Raw genomic sequence first — 15,828 nt, forward strand, 5'->3', positions numbered from 1 at the left:
TATGGATGAAATAACTGCTGGCAATGCGAAGTGTGTGGGACCCAAGATAAATGTTTCTCAACTTCCAGGTGAGTCAACTACCAGTAAGAGTGAAAAATAAATGTTTGACATATGACCAGGTAGTAATATCTTCCACAGGATAACTAAGCACCTGGAGCCTGGAATGTATGCAAACAAAAAGCCATCAGCTTCAAAGCAATGTGCGATAAACAAATTATTTCCAATCTATAGGCACCTTAGTTGGGTTATTTGGGACTTAATTGATGTTATGGGATTGAAATACAAGAAAATACAACAATGAAAAATGTCTGTACAGCTAATTGAAATGAAACGATTAAAGTAGTTAAGGATTTTGGTAAATACAGGCAGGTTTTAGTTGATGGCACTCAGACACATTACTGTTATGTTTAAAAAGACATTTGTTTCACTGAAGCATGAGTTTAATAATTTATACATGAAGCTGATCTAAGCATAAAAAGAATGGTGGTTAAAAACGGTGTATTAGGATGAGGTATAAGGTAAAATGGGGTGGAGTAGGATGAAAGTGGATTGGGGTTGCATGGGGGGTTCCCCACCTGGTCACACCTTGTTGCAATCTACTTGGGGGAGAACAGTGGTAAAACAGGGTACAAAACATTTATGGATGCTTCACATACATAAACAAAATAAGGCATATGTTTGCATCAACTGACAACAGCATAGTTTCGGAAAGAAAGAAAAAAAAAATGTAACAATATATTTTTTTGTTTGGTAGCAGTTGATAAACTATTTCATTGACAGTACACAGTGAAAACAAGAGTGAAATCGTAGGTATGATTGCGTTCTAAGTGCTATTTCTGGAGGTAGCCTTTCACTGAAGTAATACACAAATAGTAACTGTCGTATTAAAACAGGCAGCTGCTAAGTCCTTGTCTGTAATATACACACAACAACTACTGAGTCTCAACCAAAATATCAAATGAAGAGATCAAATAAGAAAAACAATGGCCTTTTAGGAAATTGTCTATATAATAATAACGGCATTTAGAATAAAACTAATTAAAGAAATGTTACATGAGTCCTAAAAACTGGGTTATCACTTGCATCTGAATCCAACATTACAAACCAGTATTGCAGTTTGCTTCATCATGTTTAATGATGCAGTCTGAGTAGTTCAAGAAGGTCAAGTGACAGATTTAAAGATTTGGCCTTGGATTCAGATTTGTTGTCCATGCGACAAGCACTTGATCAAATGAATGGTAGGCAGTTCAAGATTCATGCATGATGAGAGAATGACAGCTGTCAGTCAAACAAGGCTTGGTATAAGATAGCGACAATACGGCAAAGACTTTGAGCAAAAACCATCCGCAAATTACTTGTTTTGATTTGACTAAACCTGCTGCAGAAACAAAAGGAACTCAATTCATAAAGACAATTTAGAATCACATCTACAGAGATATCAAGTATTTGATATTCTGTAAATGGATCTAACATGAAATAAAATGCAAGAAAAAAAAGAATTATCAGAGCCAGAAAAAACAAGAAAATATGACCATAAAATAAGAAAACTGGAATTAAAATTCATCCTGCTTGTCTTAAAACGGTGGCTTTTTGCATTAACAGCATTTGATCAAATGGAGAGCTTTTTAGTTGTTGGTAATTATCTAATTAAACTAATTAAATTAACACACATTAACTCCTTTATGTTGGTAAAATAGACTCAAGTTGACTTTAAAGTATTTCAAGCATAAAATTATGCAGTGTGTTTTTCTTTAAATCATTCAAAAGGCTTGTAAACAAACGTGATACAATTTTTCTTTTAAAGCTGTCGTAGTGATCTGCAAAATTGGAAACAATATTGCTCTTGTACTGCAGTGTAGAGCTATAGGTAACTAGGTATAGGTAAGTCTCATGTGTGAGAAACTAGTCAGATTAGGTTATACGTGATTTTACTTGTATGCTGAGCTTACTTTATAATTACTGAATCCTTTCACATTACATAATAAAGAGCTTTTGAATTTGGACTGGCTGATATTCATCTAAAAAACCTACATTTAGCATTTTTTTGTTGATATCAGCTGGTATTATCTCAGTTGTCTTTCTCCACAAATCCAGTAAATATATCTAATATAGTATAAACTTAGCAGTAGCATCCACATCCACCACGCAGTACATCATCCAGTTATAAAAGTAAAAAATAGTAAAAATAAATAAAAAAAACAGATTTTCAATTATCTTTCAGTTTATGAGCTATCGAAAGTAATTAAATTCACTGTGATAGAAGGTAAAGGTTATACGTCCTCCATCTAGGTTGTCTATTAACTATTCTGGGAGAGGTCTCTTCTCTTCTCAAGTTTGTGTAAGTTTTTTCTTATCTGACCTCTTATCCCGTCTATTTCACTGTTTCTATTATTTTTACTTCATATTTTAAAAAAACAAACACCCCCCCCCCCTCCCCCAGAAAAAAATAGAATAAGTAGTTTCATAAAGTTTAATTTATTTTCTACTGAAGCCAGTGATGCTCATTAGTCACTGAAAACATTAATTTAACTAGTATTACTTTCTGAGCACAGGTCTGGAACAAATCATCCACAATGATGATGATTTAGACAGATGTCTGTCAAGGAACATAATGTACACTGTTGTGCAAAAGTCTTGAACCACACCTCACTTCTTTATGTTTTGCTTCCATGGATCCAGATTTTCTTGTAATGTTTTTAAAATGGTCTTCAGCAATAGTTTTCCAGATTTTCTGAAGGTCTTTTTTTTAAGTTTTTTGTTTTCTTGGAAAGTTAGCTGCATTTTCTCCCATTTTCAGAAAAAAAACACCAACAATGACACAGTTAGGCAGAAATAAATATTATATTATCTAAATATTATTATATTTTTTCACCAACAGGGTGATTCCCAAAGAGCATTGGCAACAACCTGGACACAGGACCTGAGAGATACAGCTGGCCATTCAGTTCATCCATTTACATGTCTGTGAAGGTTCTCAGTCATCCAGGTCATCGTAGTCAAAGGAGCTTGCAAAGAAAAGCGTCTGGACTTCTTTAAGTTTACTTGAAGACGTTTCACCTCTCATCCGAGAAGCTTCTTCAGTTCTAAGGTCAAATGGTGGAGAGTCCCAGATATAAACCTAGTGGGAGTATCCCCCCCACAGAGGGACAAAAGGACCCCCTGATGATCTTCTAATCGCCTGAGCCAAGGTGTGAAACTGGGTGTGGGTCCCAATCAGCCAGAGTTTCGGGTGTGTTCATTGTGAAACCTGGCCCCACCTTATCATGCGAATTCCTGAGGTCAGATGGCCCAGGATGTGAGTGGGCGTTAAGGCGTCTGGGAAGGGATCTCAAAACTGGATTATAGATGGCAGAGAGTTGGTGTCGTAAACCCCCGCCTCTGTTCAAAGATGGTCGCTCACAGTGGACATAGATGGCTTCTTTCACTCCTCTTTCAAACCATCTGTCCTCTCTGTCCAAAATGTGAACATTGGCATCCTCGAAAGAGTGTCCTTTATCCTTAAGATGCAGATGGACTGCTGAGTCTTGTCCTGTGGAGGTGGCTCTTCTGTGTTGTGCCATGCGCTTGTGAAGTGGCTGTTTGGTCTCTCCAATGTAGAGGTCTGGGCATTCCTCGCTGCACTGTACAGCATACACCACATTGTTAAGTCTGTGTTTTGGCTTTTTGTCTTTCGGGTGAAACAGTTTTTGTCTGAGCGTGTTGCTGGGTCTGAAATGCACCGGGATGTCATGCTTGGAGAAAACTCTCCTAAGTTTTTCTGATACACCGGCTACATAGGGGATGACAATGTTGTTGCGTCTGTCCTTCTTATCCTCCCTCGTTGGTGTCTGGTCTTCTTTTCTGTGCCTCTTTGCTGACTTTAAGAACGCCCGTTCTTAAAGTCAGCAAAGAGGAATGCCCAGACCTCTACATTGGAGAGACCAAACAGCCACTTCACAAGCGCATGGCACAACACAGAAGAGCCACCTCCACAGGACAAGACTCAGCAGTCCATCTGCATCTTAAGGATAAAGGACACTCTTTCGAGGATGCCAATGTTCACATTTTGGACAGAGAGGACAGATGGTTTGAAAGAGGAGTGAAAGAAGCCATCTATGTCCACTGTGAGCGACCATCTTTGAACAGAGGCGGGGGTTTACGACACCAACTCTCTGCCATCTATAATCCAGTTTTGAGATCCCTTCCCAGACGCCTTAACGCCCACTCACATCCTGGGCCATCTGACCTCAGGAATTCGCATGATAAGGTGGGGCCAGGTTTCACAATGAACACACCAGAAACTCTGGCTGATTGGGACCCACACCCAGTTTCACACCTTGGCTCAGGCGATTAGAAGATCATCAGGGGGTCCTTTTGTCCCTCTGTGGGGGGGATACTCCCACTAGGTTTATATCTGGGACTCTCCACCATTTGACCTTAGAACTGAAGAAGCTTCTCGGATGAGAGGTGAAACGTCTTCAAGTAAACTTAAAGAAGTCCAGACGCTTTTCTTTGCAAGCTCCTTTGACTCATCCATTTACAGTTCACCAAATACTCTTAAGGAAGGAAATGCTAAATTACACAAGAACTAGACTGAACGTCTTATGGAATGATGAATTCATATGTCTATAGATAACTGTAAAACATGTTGGAGGCTCTGTTGTGAGTTGAGTCTGCATTTCAGCCAGAGGAGTTTTCAGTATGATAATGATCCAAACCACACTGCCAGCACAGTAAAAGTATACCTGACAGAAAAACACTAAATGGATTATCAGCTACGGCTTAGCCTTGATCTGAACATTATTTAAGCAACATGGGATCATCTGAACAGAGAATGGAACAAAAGGCAGTCAAAATCCAAAGAGGAGGGTTTTTTTTAAAATGTCCTTTAGGAAGCCTGTAGAACTATTCCTGAAAACTACAGAGAAATTAAAAGAAAGCTTGCCTAAGATGGTTAAGTGCCTCTTGACAATAAATAAAGATGTTCATACAAAAATATTGGCTTTTTGTACAAACATCATTTTTGCCTTATACACCGTATTTATATATTTATAAGTATACTGATAAGTGGGATGCAAAACTTTGGGCAACCTTGTTAATAGTCATTATTTGCCGGTATAAATCTTTGGTTGTTACAATAAAAAATGTCAGTTAAATATATCATATAGGAGACACACACAGTGTTATTTGAGAAGTAAAATGAAGTTCATTGGATTTACAGAAAGTGTGCAATAATTGTTTAAACAAAATCAGGCAGGTGCATAAATTTGGGCACCACAAAAAAAATAAATAAATAAAATCAATATTTAATAGATCCGCCTTTTGCAGAAATTACAGCCTCTAAACGCTTCCTGTAGGTTCCAATGAGAGTCTGGATTGTGGTTGAAGGTGTTTTGGACCATTGCTCTTTACAAAACATCTCTAGTTCATTCAGGTTTGATGGCTTCTGAGCATGGACAGCTCTCTTTAACTCACACCACAGATTTTCAAAAATATTCAGGTCTGGGGACTGAGATGGCCATTCCAGAACGTTGTACTTGTTCCTCTGCATGAATGCCTTAGTGGACTTTGAGCAGTGTTTCAGGTTGTTGTCTTATTGAAAGATCCAGCCCCGGCACAGCTTCAGCTTTGTCACCGATTCCTGGACATTGGTCTCCAGAATCCGCTGATACTGAGTGGAATCCATGTGTCCCTCAACTTTGACAAGATTCCCAGTCCCTGCACTGGCCACACAGCATGATGGAACCACCACCATATTTTACTGTAGGTAGCAGGTGGTTTTTATTTTGGAATGCTGTGTTCTTTTTCCTCCATGCATAACGCCCCTTGTTATGCCCAAATAACTCAATTTTAGTTTCATCAGTCCACAGCACCTTATGCCAGAATGAAGCTGGTTTAGCATACCTCAAGCGGCTCTGTTTGTGCTGTGGGTGGAGAAAAGGCTTCCTCTGCACCACTCTCGCATACAGCAACCCCTTGTGTAAAGTGCACCGAATGGTTGAACAATGCACAGTGACTCCATCTCCTGCAAGATGATGTTGTAGGTCTTTGGTGCTGGTCTGTGGGTTAACTCTGACTGTTCTCACCATTTGTCGCTTCTGTCTATCTGAGATTTTTCTTGGTCTGCCACTTCGAGCCTTAACTTGAACTGAGCCTTTGGTCTTCCATTTTCTCAATATGTTCCTAACTGTGGAAACAGACAGCTTAAAGCTCTGAGAAAGCTTTCTGTATCCTTCCCCTAAACCAGACCTTCCCAAAGTGTGGCCCCCTAGGGGGCGCGCAGAGCCATGGCAGGGGGGGCGCGGGATGACAAGGGGGGAAAAAAAACAAAACGCTTGGACACTGCGAGCACGGGGCGCCTACAGAAACGCAAAGCAGGAGATGAAGCATCGCTGAATATGTTTCCAAACCAACTTCATTCTAAATATGGTGAAGCATATGTTCCCTTTGGCCAAGGTAGGTCTCCCCTGCAGAATTGGTTTTCCCTTCGTCGGGAGCAGCGCTGGGCTGTTTAAATCACGGACAAACAGTATCCCACATTCTTGATTTTTAGTTCACAAACACTTCTTGTATTGACTAACTACTCCTGACATTTTGGAGATATACATACTATACTATACTTTATACAGTAAAGTTACAGTGGGATACAAATAATATCAGGCTGATCCTGCCACGATTTGTTCCCCCGGTTCAAATCACGGACAAACAGTATCCCACAGCTGTTTATGTTTTTAAACCTATTTTGCACAGAGAGGCATTTTTTGAAAAATGCATTGATAGCAATGTTGAATATTATTACACAGGAAAAAAAAACAACTACACGTAAAATAATCACACCGTGACGCCTCTGCCTTTGTAAATGGAGGGACAGTAACTGCGTGTGTATGTAAGCGTGTAAAACCTGCAGACAGTAAGATTAACAGTAATTTGTCTCCATCTGCCATTCTGCAATTCATCTTCAATCTCCGTTTTCGGTGATTCCAAACGCCGTTTATGTGTGGATGAAACAGCTGCGTTTTCAAAAATACTCGTGTAGGTGCGGACGTAGCGTAAAAGAGTTAGTAGTTTATTTTCTTACTACCTGCAATTTATTGCAGATTACTTGTATTTGCTTAATTGTTTACTAAATGTTTGAGGTGTGAAATAAACCGCAATGGAGCAAAATATGGGTGTGTGTGGTTGGAGGATGTGTGCGTGTGTGTGCGTGTACTCTTCAGAGAAAATTAAAAGAGGAGGGAAACTTACAATTGACCCCCTCTTTGCTCTTTCTCATTATTGGATTCACCTGTGTATGTAGGTCAGGGGTCACTGAGCTTACCAAGCCAATTTGAGCTCCAATAAATGGTTCTAAAGGTTTTGGAATCAATAAAATGACAACAGTGCCCAAATTTATGCACCTGCCTGATTTTGTTTAAACAATTATCACACACTTTATGTAAATCCAATAAACTTTATCTCACTTCTCAAATATCACTGTGTGTGTCTCCTATATGATATATTTAACTGACATTTTTTATTGTAACAACCAACGATTTATACAGGGAAATAATGACTATTAACAAGGTTGCCCAAACCTTTGCATCCCACTGTGTACTTATATACTGTATTTCAATGTATATGTCCACATGATTTAATATAAGACATTGCACCAATTTTTATCTAGTTTTAAAATATGAAGAAATAAGGCAGGCTCAAGACCTTTGCAAAGTACTGTCTATCATTTCGGTGTAGATGGAAATCATGTGACACTACAGTCACAGGAATGTCATTTAACACCTCTTTTTAGGAGCACGCATACAGTCACACGGCACTAGCATGCACACTCTAATGCGCATGCTACGAGCTCAATATTCTCTGACGACTACTCGTGCCCTCTGGTACCAGTTTTCTTGTAATGTTAACAAGTCTCTGCTGAACAGTTAATATGAAATTAATGTGATCATTCCAGTCTAACCAAAGCTGTGGCAAAACACAGTGCTGATAAAAACACCTCCCAAAAGCTCAGGGAAGATACGAGATATGAGCACTATCGTGCCATGTCCCCGAATAGCACAAATGGCTATAGAGCAAGGACCTGATGCTAAGCAACACGATACACTGCTGGAACCAGGTTCTCAACCTGCATGACGCATGAATAGCTGGTAGACCAGATGCGTGTGTCCCAAACAAAACATTACACACTGCAAAAAAGACACATTCTCACAAGCAATTTCACTACATATACTGCTTACTGCTTAAACAAAAACAAACAAACAAAAGAAAATAAAACAAAACAGATATGGGTGGTAATTTGTCATTCTGACATTGCTGATTGTTTCCTTCAACAATCACTATTTTACAATCTTTTTAATATAACTGTGTTCTGTGTAAAATGGATTTGCCCTAGCTTCTGGCATGATTCAAAACAAGTGGGCAATTTTAACAGAAAAATATTTTTGTAAGCAGTTAATTTAATCTTACTCACAAAAGGATGCTGAAAAATGTATTGGCTTAAATTTCTATACAGTTTGAAAATTGTGTTTGTCCGGTTTCCCTCATAGAATTGTGGCCAAATACATTTCCATATAGTAAACAGGGTAGATTGTTGTTGGTGTATTAAAAAAGACAAATTTAGATTATTTGACTTTAATTTTAACTTTAATTTCTTTATACTTTGTGACCTAGATGTCAAGAAGTAAGACCGAGTATGTGAGGAAATTACTTGTTTTTGCAGTGTAAGCCATGTATGTTTTCTTTCTCACATACATACGCACTGATAATGACACAAACAGGCAAGATGAGAGAGGTAGAGGAGGCATTACCCCATGAAGCTCCTTCAAAACGATACCAGGACAGAAACAGGGAGAGGATTATGTAAATTAGCACATTGTACAATATCATAACACACACACACACTCTCATACACACCTCTCACACATACATAAAGAGGTCATCTGCTTTTGTAAGGTTAGTGTATGTGTATAGTGTTTATGGTCAAGGCAAACGTTTTGGCACAGGAACAAATTTTGTGTTTCATACATTTTGCCATTTGTTTCAATGATATAGTGAAAAATAATCGCAATCATTTCATAAGCTTCAAAGAGTTCCTTGGCAAAAAACAAACAAACAATCAAATTCATGCAAAGAAACAGTACTTATGGTTATGACACCTCTTCTTTATAATTTCTCCAGTTTGCTGTGGCATGCTCAATATCAGCTTCTGGACCAAAACCTGAATAAAGGTGACTCAATCCTGCCTCATCAGTGCTCAGAGTTGATCAGTTTGTGAGCTTTTTGACTGTCCAGCCACTTCCAGTGAACGAGAAACAATTTGTTGAAATTCTGTGAATCTGTACTTAGTGATAACTAAGTGGCTGAGAGAGCATCAAACTAACATTTTGGATCCATACCTAAGAGAATCTTTAAAAAACAGGTGAACAAGCAAAACATGAAATGCAAATGATTGTTCTTCACTTAGAAACATGTAAAAATAATTAAATGAAAACTGAACCAGTACAGTATATAAAACACAGTTTTTGCCACTATCAAAACTTGACTGTAGCTATGACTGTACATTTGGCTAACCAAAGGTACGCACTATCATTTAAATTATATCTCTCAGTGTAGTGTGGTATTTGATGTATATTGCACATAACACACCAGATTCAGGATTAACAATATCTGTAAATGTCTCATTTTATCACAGAAAGACAGAAGCTGTGGAACTTACGAAAAAGCAAATGCCACCAGTGCCCCACTGACCACTATGAAGTCCAGGATGTTCCACAGGTCTCTGAAGTAGGATCCAGGATGAAGCAATAGCCCCAGGTCTACCATCTAAACAAAGAACAGGTAATTTATGTTCTTTTGCTTATTTTGTTTAACTTAAAATTACCTATTAAAATCAACTGTTATAAGGACTTTCTTCTGTTTATACTTTTGCTCATAATGAGTATCCACTATTACAATGGTAATAGTGTATGACAAAAAATAAAAAATAACAAAAAATGCAGTGAGACAGCAGTGTAATCACTCTCGCTGGCAGAAGAGTAAGACAAAAGTCATGAACTGCAGATTTAAATGAATATTGAAATGCGATTAAATCTGGTGTTAAATTTCTCACTGACAGAACACTGTCAGATTTAAATACTGTGGATTATACATATAAGAATCATAATGCAGCAGATATACTGAGTGAACTGCACTGGTCACAGTGAGGTACATTCCTGCCTCAGTATCGTATTATAGTATTACTTATTTGGTTTCTGCAAGTAAAAACTGAAATGACTCACCAGTTTGCTTCTGATAAAATATAATGAAAACACATACAAAAATACAGTGAACAATAGTGAATTTCAAAGGGTATTAGTGTTTACCTTGATCACCATTTCAAAAGTGAAAACACCAGTAAAGGCATAGTCCAGATATTTGAGCACCTGTAAAAAGACTTGATTAATACTGACAAAGACAACAAAGTAGAAAAGAAACTGTAGATACTATTCTGAAATAGTTCTACTTGCATAATAATCCAGTCTATCATAGATGTATGGCCCCATTTTTAGGCGCCACACACAGACAAAAAAAATATATAAATGTATATAAAAAACCTGACTCAGGCAGAAGAAAAGATAAGAAAATATACTTCTCTCAGTTCTGTATGAGTACAGTGGGTATTGTATGTAGTTTTATTACTGTGTACTCTGTGTCTCACATTGTTGCGGGGTGCATTAGTCCAGACAGGGTCCTCTGCTGCCAGAGCAATACTGCTCATCGCAATGACAACCAGGATGGACATCTCAAAATAACGCAGAGTCACAATATAGTGACACAACCGCCTCACCCTGAGGAAAAAGAGGCCAAGAAAAAAGAAGTAAGTACCTGCTGTTGCTTCACTGTTCTTGTCCCTTCCCACACTCCAGCAGTGTTAAAATGCTATATACAACTGGTGCCTGTCAGCACTCATCTGTACCATGAGACTGGCTTTTAGTAAGACATGCAATATGTTCTTTTTTACAGATATGAAATAAAATACCACCCAAGAGCTACACTGGCTAACATTCACAGGATGTTGTGATGGCTCAGTGTGGTAGCACCTTATAACCATATGGAGGGAGGAAGCAGAGCTCAGAACTCACGGATTGGTCTGTCCAAAGATGAACATTGAACTGTAAGGCAGGATGGGTTTAGGCCCACTTGGGCCTAGATCCTCCAGGGTCTTCTCATTTATGGGCACTGTTTCACAATCAATACTGTTCACTGCAAAGAAAGATCATCAGACCGTGATAATGCTCATTAGTGGCACTGAATATCATCATCATCAAGATCACTATTTCTGTCATATAATGTATTTCTCAGAGCAGCATTGAAAAATGAATACAATGTCTTTCAGCACCAACACGAGCGACTGAAGGAACCCTGAAAATGCTGGCTAAAGACAAATGTAAATTCTGCAAAAATATATAATTCATGTTGGCAAGAATGTCAATCACAGGCAAGTAAAATTAACATTGAATCAGTGTGCAACTTTGCTACAACAATGAGCTCTAGAGCAGGGCGATACTACCAAAAATATTTATCACGATATACATTTGAAAATTTGCAATAACGATATAATTAACGATATAATTGATGATATAAGTGACGATATAATTGACACTAGACAAAATACTTTACAACTCCACAACTTTATTCGTGCAAAAAAAATAAATAAATAAAAAAATCAACGTATTTTCACTTAAAAAAGCAGCTGTTTTTTATGTGCATTAAAGTTATATAAAAATTTAACAGTGCAAATGCAAAATCCTTGCTAACAGTTTAACCAAAAGGCATTTCCAGTGGAAATTGGCCGAAATATCCTCAGCATAACCATAATATACTTAAAAAGAGGTTATACAAACACAATACGGTAATATTATGTTGAAGCACAGTGCGTATCACTCCGTTCGTAGCTTAGCAAAGTCGTATTAAAACATTTTCCAGCGCCGTGTACCACAAATAATCATTTCGAGGTCAGTAAACACAACCAGAATTCATACATAAGGCACATGGGATTATAAGGGGCACTGTCGATTTTCAGAAAAATCAAAGGATTGATTTTAAGTGTGCCATATTTTCCAAAAAACATGGTAATAACGACGGTCCGCTAGCATGCGCTACCAAAAATAGTGCTTTGTTGTGTATCTGACGGACGAAAGCTAAACCAGTGCCACACCACTGAAGTTGCAACATAGAACCAATTCTGGTTCCGCTTTCGCCCTTCTCATTCTCTGTTGCCGGCACGCTTTTTCTGCCATTTGCGTATGAAAAAAAAGGCACTGCGCATGCGGGTTTTACCCATATTCTATCACGATATTTCATGTTCTTATTGTTGCCCGACATTATACCGGTATTACCGTGAACGGTATGATATGGCCCAGCCCTACCGGACTCTGCAGTTTTTTCTGGTCCCCACTCAAACTGGACCATGTGTGAGATATTTGGCATGTTCTCCCAAAATTGCTGACTGTCTGAGTGGTGTCTAAAACCAATTTGAGCTTTATTGATGATTGGAAAAGTTTCTCTGGAAAACCTGGTCTTAGGAACGATTACATCCATTTCACTTTGGATGTAGCAGCCTGCCCTCCCAAAAAAAACCCAACAACAACAAAACAAAAAAACAAAAAAATAACAAATATCACATAACAAAAAAAAAAAAGACTGTACAGAGTTGGGACCAGGAAGCAGAGTTGCAGAGTTACACACACCTCTCTGCAGCTTCTCTCCTCTTGTTACCACATTTAACAAACCATGTTATCAACTCCATCCCCATAGACACTATCTGCTCACAGGCCACCAAAAACAAACCAAACATCAGCAAAAAAATACATGATTTAAACATAAAAAAAAAAATCACAAAAAAGTAACAATATAGTATTCAAAACTGCAATGAAAAAAAAACTGTTGTGGATTAATAAACATCAGATATCTCTCTTCTAAGTCCATGTTAGTAAATTAATTAATAATTCATCAACATATTGATTTACTCTGCTTTACATAAACTGGGTTACAGCAGAATGATTATGTTAGTTTAAATGAATTAACACGCCTGACTAATACTAACTGATAGCACAGGCTGGGGTGAGGGAGTGACAGCAATCTCCACCACTCCACCTTAACCATACATCAAAGTTTTAATTAATTTTTAAAGCCTGACACTTAGCCTCGTGCATCCTGACTGGAAAACTCAAAAATCTGTTTTTAGTTGTTGTCTATCTATTGTCCGCCTGGTCCTCACTCAGAGTTCCTATCTGATTCTATCTGATTTCTATCTGTCTTTCTCCAGCTGATCTTCAGTAATTGCTTCCTACAACTCAAAGATGTCATGCCATTGCGACATATATCTTAATTTTAAATATGATCAACCTATATCTATTAATGGGCTACGTACCAAAGGCCTTCAAGCTGGCAGTAACTCAACCATTACTTAAAAGGCCATCACTTTAACCAGCTAGGGGCCAATTTCCAACCTTCCTTTTAATCTCAAAAAATCTAGTAGTTGTAAAACGGCTAACTGATCATCTTTAGAGAAAATTGTTTATTTGAAGAGTTTCACTCAGGTTTCAGAATTCATCACAGTACAAAAAAGCATTAGTAGGGGTTATAAATTATCTTCTCATGGCCTCTGGCAGTGGCACGTCTCTGTGCTTGTCCCACTGCTCAGTGCAGAATTCGATACTGTTGACCACAATATTTTGTTACAGAAATTAGAGCATGCCATAGAAATTAAAGGCTGCAGTGGTGTCAGTCATATGTAACAGGCTCAGAATTTTTCATTTAAATATATAGTCCTCTTCAAGCATTGTTTATTTCTGGAGTTACACAGGGTTCCATGCCAGGACCAATATAGTTTACATTATGCATGCTTCCCTTAGGTAGTATCATTAGAAAGCATATACACACACTGCTGCTATGCAGATGATACCCAATTTTATCTTTCTTTCTTAGGTGCATCAGCACAAAAGTTAGGTGCACCCAAATTTTTCAACCACATCACTTAACAACGCAACTTTACATGTTCACTTTTTTTTAAAATTGCTGTCCATACTGACAATATTAATTTGTAAATGATTAACTAACAGTCTTGTCAACACAACGTTCTTTATTTGGAGCACATTTCTACAAGGAAGATAAGTTACCGTATTTTTTGGACCATAAGACACACCGGATTATGAACTTTAGTCAACTCATTCTTCTTGCTTCCTCCACTTCTATACCATTGATTCATTAATGTTGAATTCTCTCACAGCTGCTCTATTCTCATGTTCTACTTAGTGACTGATAAGCGTTTGAAATCCGCTTTGTAAGCATGTCTCTTAACAGGTGCCATTTTTGGGGTGCACAATACACACAATATAGTAATATTATGTTGAAGCACAGTACGTATTAATCTGCGACACTCCTGACTACAGTAGCCGTAATGCTCCAACAATTCATCAAGCGGTTCGGTTTCATAGCTTACCAAAGTTGTACTTAAACATTTTGACAGATTTTTGAGCGCCGTGTACCACATAAAATCAGTTTGCGATCAGTAAGCACAGTAGAATTCATACATAAGGCACACTTTTGAGGAAATGAAAGGATTTTAACTGTGCCTTATAGTCCGAAAAATACGGTACTGAAAAAGTTCTTCTGCTAAAGTTTTTCACTGAGCTGAAATTTAAAGTAAAAATATCTCAAGATATACAAAATAAAAAGAAAGCCAAAATTAAAATTGTACTCGAATGTCTGGTCGCACCGGTGCGACCTAGGATTTTTTGGCGGAACATTTGCACATTTGCGGAATGTGAAGGTGTCGCAGTGCACAATTGAATTATTGTAGGAATTCCCTACGTCATTTCCCCTTTCTACGCGTCTGTGCAGACCCATGTGCCTGACACACAAATCGATCGAACAGCAACAGCACAGAGTCGGTGCTGTGGCAATTCAGCGGCACGTTCAGCTACTCTAAGCAGCACTTTCATGATTGGTATAGGGGCATAAACTTGTCTGCTGTTGGCCATACAGAGACTTTCAGAGTTGCGGTGACTTTTTCTTTTTCGAACAGCTGGTCGCAGCGGTGCAACGTAGGATTTTTTTTTGTCGAACCATTGAGAAATTAGGTTGTATTTCCAACCAAATTGGTCGCACTCTAGAGCCCTGTATAGCATCAAATCAATCGTAGAGCACTCCACTCTTGGCCTGCTGCCTTATATGTGGTTTTTAGGTTATTTAAAGATAGAATGGAAGGCAAAGCCTTCAGTTTTTAGGCCCCTCTTCTCTAAAACCAGCTCCTAGTTTGGCTTCAGGTGACAGAAACTCTTTCTACTTTGATGATTAGGCTTAAAACTTTACTTTTTGAAAAAGCTTGTAGTTATTAGATTACCCTAAACCCTCCCTTAGTTATACTGCAATAGGCCTAAACTGCTGGGGACTTTCCACGATGCACTGAGCATTTCTTCTTAATTCACCTCTTTTCATTTGAACTGTTTTTATAAACAACTTTGCATTTAATCATTAGTTTATACTATTCTCTGGCTCCCCTCCACTGTGTGTCTTTTGTCTGTCTCCCTTCCCTCACTTCCCCATCCATTTGTGGCAGATGGCTGTCCCTATCTGAGCCTAGTTCTATTGGAGTTTTTTTCCTATGCAAAGGTTTTTCTTTCTGTTGCCAAGTGCTTGCTCATAGGGGTCAATTGAATGTTGGAGCTTCTGTATGTTCTGTTTTTTTTGTAAGGTTAGTGAAAGATGCCCAACGGATTTACTTTAACAAATGGACCATCCCAGCCTTGCCGTATTGGTCTATTTGATTCACCTTTGCTTTTATTGTTTATTTTATTTTATTTTCACTTGCTA

At 38.2% G+C, this 15,828-nt stretch overlaps 1 protein-coding gene across 1 annotated transcript in view; it reads right to left on the minus strand.

Annotated features, from left to right (window-relative positions):
- The window catches only part of LOC146375793 (voltage-dependent N-type calcium channel subunit alpha-1B-like), a 285,946-nt gene that overhangs the window by 124,115 nt on the left and 146,003 nt on the right, over positions 1-15,828 (minus strand). Inside the window, exons 22-27 of the mRNA XM_084946389.1 lie at positions 11,094-11,214; positions 10,670-10,799; positions 10,335-10,394; positions 9,689-9,795; positions 8,781-8,792; positions 576-596 (exon numbers count right to left, since the gene is read on the minus strand). Of these exons, the coding sequence (XP_084802515.1) occupies positions 576-596; positions 8,781-8,792; positions 9,689-9,795; positions 10,335-10,394; positions 10,670-10,799; positions 11,094-11,214 (451 nt within the window). The remainder of the gene's footprint in view (positions 1-575; positions 597-8,780; positions 8,793-9,688; positions 9,796-10,334; positions 10,395-10,669; positions 10,800-11,093; positions 11,215-15,828) is intronic.

Source organism: Perissodus microlepis, chromosome 12 (genome assembly GCF_051167445.1).
Source record: "Perissodus microlepis isolate ML-2025 ecotype Zambia chromosome 12, ASM5116744v1, whole genome shotgun sequence".
Lineage (NCBI taxonomy): Eukaryota > Metazoa > Chordata > Actinopteri > Cichliformes > Cichlidae > Perissodus > Perissodus microlepis.